Source organism: Odontesthes bonariensis, chromosome 24, assembly GCF_027942865.1.
Source record: "Odontesthes bonariensis isolate fOdoBon6 chromosome 24, fOdoBon6.hap1, whole genome shotgun sequence".
Classification (NCBI taxonomy): Eukaryota; Metazoa; Chordata; class Actinopteri; order Atheriniformes; family Atherinopsidae; genus Odontesthes; species Odontesthes bonariensis.
The window spans coordinates 20,358,845-20,368,535 of NC_134529.1; the positions used below are offsets into that span (position 1 = coordinate 20,358,845).

At 41.9% G+C, this 9,691-nt stretch overlaps 1 protein-coding gene across 2 annotated transcripts; it reads right to left on the reverse strand.

The window, feature by feature from the left end:
* Positions 1 to 1,097: 1,097 nt before the first annotated feature.
* On the reverse strand, positions 1,098 to 9,179 carry enpp5 (ectonucleotide pyrophosphatase/phosphodiesterase 5). 2 transcript variants are annotated; one of them, XM_075459749.1, is made up of 5 exons: positions 8,925 to 9,179; positions 8,581 to 8,681; positions 6,152 to 7,047; positions 5,611 to 5,787; positions 1,098 to 4,034 (listed from the first exon to the last, which is right to left on the reverse strand). In XM_075459749.1, exons 2-5 carry the CDS (start codon positions 8,619 to 8,621, stop codon positions 3,616 to 3,618), a joined length of 1,533 nt encoding a protein of 510 aa, XP_075315864.1. In that variant the 5' UTR covers positions 8,622 to 8,681; positions 8,925 to 9,179; the 3' UTR covers positions 1,098 to 3,615. The 2 variants fall into 2 exon arrangements, with proteins under 2 accessions (XP_075315864.1, XP_075315865.1); XM_075459750.1 differs by lacking the exon at positions 8,581 to 8,681.
* Between the last annotated feature and the right edge of the window lie 512 nt (positions 9,180 to 9,691).

Here is a 9,691-nt window from a genome sequence, read left to right on the forward strand (position 1 = left end):
TGGAGATGTTTGGTCACGATGCACAGCGCCACGTTTGTGGAAAACCAGACACAGCATATCAGCTCAAACACATACCAGCTGCCAAGCACGGTAGTGGAGAGCTGATGATTTGGGTTTGTTTTGCAGCCGCAGGATCCGGTCACCTTGTTGGCATTTAGTGCCTTCATTTGGGCTACAGTTATAGCACAACTCGGCCAGTATACATGCGCGGAAGGAGTATGAATTTATTAACCTAAACTTGACCAACTCCATGACAATGAATTTGACCGTACTGATATTCGCTTACACTTTCCTGTCTTTTTGCTTTTAAAAAGGTGCGCTCTATTTCTTGTCGTTATTCTCTCTGGTTGCCAGCTACTCCTTCTTCTTCTTCTTCTGTGTATACCTGCAGGAGGAATCCAACTCCCAGCCGCATTATCTGGCTGTATGTATCTGTCTTTGAGAAGCTCAATTTCGTACAATATTGGTTGAAATAAACATGGATTTTACAAGACCAGTTTTGGCCGGACTAACACAATAATTAGTTTATTTTTTTCCCCACTATCATATAAATGTTAGAGACTGAGGAACTCTTCTGTATAGCAGATAATTCCGGAATCAAATGCTGTAACACGCTGTGGTGGGACCTTGAGAAAGCTGTGAAGAAACAAAGGCACGAAAACTTCAGAACTGAAGCTACGTTGTAAAGAAAAGTGGGACAAAATGGACACAACCATGTGAGACTGATAACATCACGTGGAAAACTATTACTTAAAGTTATTGCTGCTAAAGGTGGTTCTACAAGTTACTGAATCATGAGGTGGACTTAGGTTTCTGCGTATTGGCTTAGTTTTTTGTTAAATAATGACAGGGTGTCAATGGCGTGCATTGTTCATCGGAGGTTGATTGTATTTAAAGACCCAATAACAATCAGATCTTATTTTTTTAATCATGTCCCGACACATAAAGCTTTGTATCGCACCTTTTTTTAAACTTACAATTGAAAAAGGCTGTACTTTCTTTTCAAAGTAACTGTAAAAGATGTTTGAACTAACAGGAAAAAAAAAGGTAGTGGCCATAAAACAAATACAATGAAAACTGTGGGTTTTTTTTACAAGTTCCTTTATTTTTCAGAAGACTCTGTAATTACACCAACATGGCAAAGATAGATCATTTGTCAGTCATATTAAATATCCACATTTCAAATCCAAGGCGATAACAAACTGATAATAATTAGCATTTCCAAAGCAATTTCAGAAGAATAATTTTGAAACACAGTCTGGATATATTTCATTGCTCTTGTCAACAAGGGGAAATTGTCAGACAACACTTTTCCGTACTAAAACATTAAAGTGATCAGAAAATTAGCCATTTCTATATAAATGTTTTAAATATATGAATTTCAATTTCCTTTAAAAAGTACATATCACAGTGATGTCCTTTTTTTTTGGCCACAGGTTTACGTCAATGCCTCAAAAAATCCGAAAGGAGAAGATGAAACCAATTGTTTCTCGTAAGGTGCGGAAAGAAAAAGTTAAAGCAGTTAATTCTGCATCTTCTGTCTAATTCTACGATTATTTCAGTCAAAATAGCTTTCAGAAAGAGGCTATCGCCTCCTTTTCTGTTAATCACTGCAAATACTGACTACAAACTAGAAGTGCAAATAATAGGCTACATGTTCTAAAAAAAAGCGGCTAACGACTGCCCCTTCATTCTCATTCACCTCTATCCTTTAGTGCAAATTAGGGGATCAGTCCTAGCAGGTCACGTTGACAAACTCTTCTCAACCGAACAACGATAAAACCTAAAATCCCTAAGACAATAAACTGACCAACAGCAATTGCACTTCACATTTCACCGACAATATGAACATGGATAAGACAGTCAACATACGAAGAAGAGGGGGGCAATCCACAGTCATTTACACAGAAAGAAAGCCCTCCCCAAAAAAACAACAACCAAAAAACGACTGACGCACAAATAAATGGACACTCTTAAGAGGTGTTTAAAGGTCTTTCAAGGCAAATGGTAGCTGAAGACTAAAATAAAAGCAAAGCAGTGATGCAATTAGCTTATGGAATGCACTCCACGCATGAGAAAAAGGAGGACACACGGGGTGAGTCTTCAGCGGAGCGGCTGCTTCCGAGTAACATTCAAAAAAAGGAACAGTGACCACGGCCGGCCTCCTGAAACTACAGGAGGCTAATGAATACTTTAATATACTTTGTGAATAATCACAGCATTTATAGTTCAAAGCAGCATCTTATTCAGTGCTCAGACAACAAGAAGGTGGTGGAAAATTCGAACAAGACTTTGATCCGTCCTTACTTTGTGACATACAAATCTGTTTGGCATAGATTTGAAAATGTCGAATAAATCAACGTGGCGGCTGTCAAAGAAAACGCGGCTGCTGTCAGGGTGTTGAGGGCGTCGGCACGCCTCAAAGGAAGCTCTTGTCGAATAGCCGACTCGCAGAAACCTCTGTAGCTTTCAATTACACCCCCCTTTTCACGACCAACGTAGAAAGAGGGGCTGAGAAATGATGACACCCTACTGTGCATACACGAGTCCTACATGCAGGAAGAAAAAGTCGTATTTTTTGAGACCACTCGAGATAAGACCGAGACACTCAAACAGTTCCGACGTCGCAACTGCGGCATCGAATTAAAGGACAACTTTTTGATTTAGAGGATGTTCAGTCAAATGTAAAAAGATTTAGAAGGATTAGAAAAGCCAGGCGGCTAGCTTTTACTGCTTTAGCGGCTATTGCTAGTGCCGCCGCTTTAGTGCTGCAGATCTATGACAACGATGCTGCTCAGCTCATTTGTTTAAGAAAGCTATGTGGAGCCCTAAATCAGCGTCACAGCCACAGGGCCACATACTGACTTAACGCAAATCGCATTTGAAAATTGGAACTGACCATCGAATTTCTGTTTCCACACAGCTCCGAAAAAAAAAGCAGATATCGTGTTGTGAACATAGCCTTAGAACTGGAGTCGAGAACAAACTTCCCCCTGTCTTATACACAGTTGCTGCGATAAAAGCGTGCACAGTGAGACTATTGTACTGCACAGAGACCTCGACAGAGTGGTCTACTCGGACGTTCGTGGACTTCCCGCGAGGATACCCACACAGACGCTTGAAAAGCAGGAACTGGCCTCGAAGAACAGCTACGAGCACGTCCGGTTAACAAGTTTGTTTTGAGCATCGAATACTAACGCCTTGATATTATCCACGTCACAGTTTTGGCCACTAAACGTTCACACTTTACAAAAACACGGGCTAAAATCCCACTCTTCAAAACGAATCTCTACTTTTTCAGTGAGGATGTGAATGTTGAAGTAATTTGCGCTAAAACTCACAATCAAAGCAAAGCCACTAAAAATAAAAAAACAAAACATCTAAAGGTTTACTATTTTAATTAAGCCTGCACCAGAAGCAAACCCTGTAAATGTGGCAATTACTTTATCTCTACACATGATTAGGAGGCTACATTTGATTTCCTTGATCTCCTATTCAATAAAGAGAGCAGCACAATTTACCGGTGTTAGGAAGGGGATGCTTCTGGATAGGGCAGTACCTTGGGGAGCAATACCTCCTCTTCTTTTATATCGGCCATCCTTTCTGTTTCGTCAGCTACAGGTGCAAGTCGTCTTGCAGCAAAGGCTGAGACATCTCCCAGCTTCTGTGTTTTAGCACAGGCCGCTGTTTTAGAGTCACCAGTATGATGTAGACCACTAGGAAGCCCAACACCATGACCACACCGATGAAGGAACCCACGACCGGGGCATAGGAGTAGCTGTTGACCTGAGGAGGAATGGGTTGGTGGAGTGGAGTTGGTGTGGTAGGGGTTGGCTCCGAAGACAAGAGGTCCTGAATGTTGAGGAGGGAGCCGTTGTTTGGCAGAGGGCGGATGGACAGGATGTGGCACATGAGAGGGTAAAGGTCAACGGAGCGCATGGAGGTCTTGATGTAATTCTGGCGAAAGGCCGGCCCACGGGCCACAAACACGGGCTGCATGTTCCGTAAGGTGTTGTCATAGCCATGGTTCCCCACTGGAAAGGAAAAGAAAATAAATTCGAGTGCAAAAGGGGCTGGGATATTTGTTACAAGCTAATCATCCCTGCATTGCTTTTCTATAGATCTCCTCTTGGCACATGCCATGAATCACCGGCAGACATTTTTGTTAAGCCAGGGGAAAAGCTAGCAGGACAAATATGGTCGTAAAAATAAAATATTTTTGTGAAATTACAGCTCCTCAATATGTAGAATACTATTTTTTTAGGAGATCAAAATTAGGCAATTGGACAAATTATAATTATTCATATCCAATACTTTGTTGGGAAACCTTCGAAAGCAATGACTGCCTTAAAGAAAGAGTATCTTCTGAGGGTGTAAAGATTAGTTAATACAAATTGGAATCTGGTTACAACATTAAAGATGTAATTAACGGTACATGAACAACTGGACTGAATAAAATGTACCATACACCGGCTGATGGCCCAATTCAAACATTACAATCCAGTAGAATAACAACTGTACAGTTGCCAAAAACCAACAATGTTTACAATGCATCTAACATCAAGAAAACGTTTGGATTTCATACAAAGAAAGGAATCTTGGATAAAAGTCTATAGTCTGTACCATGACAGATTTGAACACTCACCTGGTGAGAAATCATGGTAAATCCCCTCAATGCTAATACAGCTTAGACAAGCGAGAACAACAACACACAACATGGATACCAAAGAGTTTTTTTCCAACCACATCTTAACCAAAAGTTATTCATTTTGTCAATCACAGGGGACCTGTTTCGCTTAGACCAAAGGGTACTTTTACCACATGTTGTTGGTTCACAGCGACAGCTTCCAAATGCAAATAGCACAAATATCAAAGAGCCATAACTCAAAAATCCCAAATTAGATGTGAATGGGCTCAGATCAAAACACACACACAAAAAAAATCAAATATATTTCTAGACATAACCGTGTCTCTCTAACACGCTCATGTAAGTCTGACATATCATCTACACGACATTAATTGCTAAATACACTGAAAAACTATGACAGATACTAACGGCCGTGGTCTTGTTACAAAGGCCCTTTTCTCTCTAAATCATTGAACAGCTACACAGTCAAAAAAACAACTACGGATGCAGGAAAGCATCACCCTACACACACACACACACCCAGCTAAGCACTTTCACATCGCGTTATGACAGAGAGTCAGCAGATTCTCCTTCCAGCTGGACCCGGCCTGGTCGTTTTACTGATTAGCAAGCTTTCAAGCAGAGGGGATGAATTAAGCAATCAAATTAGTCGGTGCTGAAAGACTCACACGGGTCGGAAGCTTCTCGTCTGAAAAGTAGGCCCCTGATTTCCATTGAACCAAAGGAAAAAAAATAACTGCAATTCAAGCCAGGGGAACTTAATCTGTCCTTCCTTGTTAATTACACTTGGTATAACATGTGCTTGCTTTGGTTCAGAGACTGAAATAAATCTGCCGTGAAGCTATTATTAGAGCAGACAAAGGCTGCTGTTCAAACCCGCTGACGATACCTGCTTTATGATGTGCAGAGCCGCAAACCAGAATAAAATCTCAGCGTAGCTTTAACGGGGTCCGATAACTTACGCATGAAGGGTCCCGTCCTGTTCTGCATGATGGTCCAGCCCTCCTTAGCCTCTAAGAGGATGGGCATGATCCTGATGTTGTGCTGATAATGGAAGTGCTCCGGGATGTTTTCTCTCTTGTAAGCCGCCATGTTCGGGTTTGCGTCCACGAGCATACCGTACACCTCCTCAAGCTTCCCTAAAAGATAGAAGACAAGCAGAGGGTTACACATCTGGATACAGATTTTCAAAATACTTTAAAAAGTAGATTACAGCAAAAAGTTTGGCTCCTCAGAAGGATAGAAATGGGGTGGGTGGCTTTTACACAATACTAGAGAATCACAAAAGCTATATTTAAACATGCAGCTGGGTTATTTTATTCATTCTTTTTAATCAAATTGTTAACGAGCATGCCTGTTATTTTTAAATATGCACACGTTTCATAAATGGATAAAAAGACAGGGTTCAATGTCTCATAGTATGTCTAAAATGGAGCTACAGCCAGAAGCCCATTAGTGTAACTCGTCAACTTCATTTTATTCCCAAAATATCGCTGTTGTTACCTTCTTTGGGGAGGATTCCCACCACGGGACTCTTATCCACCCAGGTGTACAGGTCTCTGTCCACATACTCATCAAGTTCTATGATCTTCTCAGGGGAAAGTTGTGCCATCCCGTGGTCACTGGTCACTATGAGGTTCACTTTCTCATACAGCCCGGCCTTCTTTAGCTCATTCATGAGGAAGCCGAGCTTCTCATCAATATCTGCAATGACCTCGTCCATGAGTGGGCTCTGAGGTCCCAGGTTGTGCCCACTCTCATCCGGCTCCTCCCAGTACAGGACTCCAAAATCCAAGGCTTCATCTTTGGGTGCAGAGAACCACTCAATAATCCTCTGCACCCTGGTTTCAAATGAGACTGAGGCATTGTATTGGAGATACTGAGTGGGGAACATGCCATGGATCTTGACATCAGACCCCGGCCACATCGCCGCCCCGCTGCGCCCTCCAGATTTCTGAATGGTCACCCAGAGAGGCACAGCTTCATCCCACCACCTTGAATCATAAATGCTGTCCGTCTCCATGGAGAAGGACAGGTTCAGAGCGGGGTCGTACATCTCATTGGCCACGATGCCGTGTGTCTCAGCATACAGCCCCGTCACCAAGCTGTAATGGTTGGGGAAGGTTTTGGTGATGTAAGCGTTCTCCACGTACTCCACTTTCACCCCCCCTTCCATGATGTTGCGGAAGTTAGGCGTTGGGACGCGATCAATGTAGTCCCAGCGGAAGCCATCGAAGGACACAAGCAGCAGCTTGGGCCGGTCCTTCGCACTGTGGTCCGGGTGCCCGGGGTGGTTCAGGGGTTGCAAGGAGACCAGGGGCAGAAGCAGCACCCACAGGCAGAGAAGAGGACTGCAGCCTCTGTGTGCTAAGTAGCCCAGCATAGTGTGACGATACAACCTGCACAACAAAAACACAAATCCAGCTCAAGCTCAGCAATTAACCTCTCTCGCTCATATACCAACTTCTTATCAGCACAGAATTCAAAAGCAAGCATCGATGGTATGGTATAAGGGAACATTAGTGCACATGGCATTGGTAACTTGCACATTTTCAAAGTGTACATAAAGTGGGGATGCGCAAGTTCAGTGTTCCTCACTGCGGTGTGGTGTTTAAACAGGCCAGTTCAACTTGTGACGAGAATTATATCTCAAAAGAGGGATCAATACCAGCCGTTAGCAGACAGACTGCTGAAGACGTAAGAGTATTTGAGAATGAAACGGCCAGTCAGTATTTTTCTGTGAGCCTAGTGTGTGGTAGTTAAAGCTTGATTTACTGTGTGTGCTAGTGTGAGCTCTCATGCTTGGCACTACAAGCTCTTTCACAAGGACATGATGGGTATCACGGGTTATTCTAAGTCATTCAAAGTTAAATTTAGATCTCAATTAAAAAAACACCCAGCTGCTGAAATCCTATATCATGCAGAAAACATTTCCCATTCTCAAAACTACAGCAAATGGTGTCAACAGATATAGATATATATTCATAGATTCATAGATCATGACCCTGTAACAATTCTTTTCAAATGAGTTGGTGGAGTTGCATTCAAAATGGGCATACAATTATATTTCTGATTTCAAATCGCTTAAATGACAAGGCAGAAACAAACACACACATAGCTTGCTACACTGGAATGGAGAAGGAGTAAAGGGAAACAACCAAAATGTACCAATTTAACCAAGAACAGGTTCCATTGATGCAAATAAAAGTCAGTTTCTACCTTTGTCCTCCACTTCTTACAAAGATGATCCTGCATATGCTAAGCTATTTTTTAACATTCAACTAATATTAATCAAATCTAATTCAGGTCTCTATTTTTTAATTTTTTTCCTCTGCATTCAATATTTCTTTAAAAAACAAATAGGCCTACTATCATTCTAAGGATTCCTTTATAAAGTAATAATTATCATGCCAGTACAAAAGAAAAATTAGTAAGCAATGCCTTTTATAATGTCTATTGCCCATAGTTTTGTAAGAAGATATTCAGGAATTACACACAGGTTCCATTTTTTTGTCACAGTATACTTCCTTATGAACACCCTCAACAAACTAGGAATCTGTAAGGTGTCAATGACTTGGGAAGAATCGGTTGTTTAAACGTGTCATATGAGCGATACTTACATTGATTAACTCTGAGACAGCAAGTCAACCTTGACTGAAATGATCTGGTTTTATCTGGAAATTATTGTTTTTTTTAGTTACACAAGATTGTGAACGAATGAGGCAGTATGAGGTTCTGACACAAGGTACTGAGAGATCCTATTTGGAGCTATACTGTCTCCCTTAATAATTGGTTTACAAAAAACTAAAGAATAGATATACAGATAATAATAATAATAATAATAATAATAATAATAATAATAATAATAATAATGAGAAGAAGAAGACAATGAAGCTTTTAGTGGTATTATTTTGATGTGTCTATAATCTGACCTTAGAGAAACAGTTCTTGAATTCAACAGCAATGATGTCATTGGAAATTCGTCAAACTGAGGTTACATCGGCTGCAATGCACCAGTGAGAGTCACTCCATTCTAAAAGAAAGAAAGAATATCACTGAGGTGAATGTTCACACGAACAGACAGGGACACTAGGAAGCAAACAGACGTTTTTGTCTTAGCATCTTTACGGCAGCGCTAACAGCCAAAAACACGCAGTTCTGCGCGCAACAACAAACACGCACAGCAGCGAGTCCAGTCCGCGCAGATCAGCAGCTGCGGAGCAAACGCACAAATAATGCATCTTGAAAAATGCTCAGCTGTTGTCAACAAGCTTACCTTCTTATCTGACCCAACACTGGCTCGACCCGTCCGCTGCACACAGATAAAAAAAAAAAACTGAAAAAAACACACGACCCGGACCGGTTTTAGATGTGCTCGGGGGGAAGTCCCGCCTTTCAACCCGCTGTGTTTGGACCTTTATGGCAGTTTATTTGCGATCAAGAAACCTGGGGCGGATCACACGAAGGCAAGAGGAGACGTGCACCGTGTTTCCCGGCTGCAGGTGCGTGCTCCGCCTCACGAGGAGCTGCGGCGCTCAAAGCAAGCGCCCGGGTCTCAGTGACGTAATGTGGGACGGTTGGAGCGATGGGTGGGTGTAGGAGTGGCAGGCAGAGACATCTTGGTGTCAGTCAAATCCTACTGAAGTTGTGCTTATTGCTGCTCACTCGAAAAAAATAAATAGCAGTAACAAAATTATAATATCTCTGCTCCTGGTCACTGATCTGTAGAGTAACCTATGAGGATTTGTGGTGTTAAAACAATGTAATGACAAAAACAGAACAAAACTTGACCTTCACAGTCGTGACAAAAGATATCCACAAGGTGTCAGCCAAGCACTGCCTAACAGTACTCAACTTTAGACCGTTTTCTTTTTTTAGTCTCCTAACATAAAGAAAAATGGCACCTCAGTCATATTGCTGCATGGTGACAGCGGGACGTTCTGACCAGCATTTCCATCTCTAGATAGATGGTCACAGCTTGAATGCGTCCCTTGGATTCTCCCATCTCCTGTTAAAGCAATGACCCCCACTTTTATTTCAAGC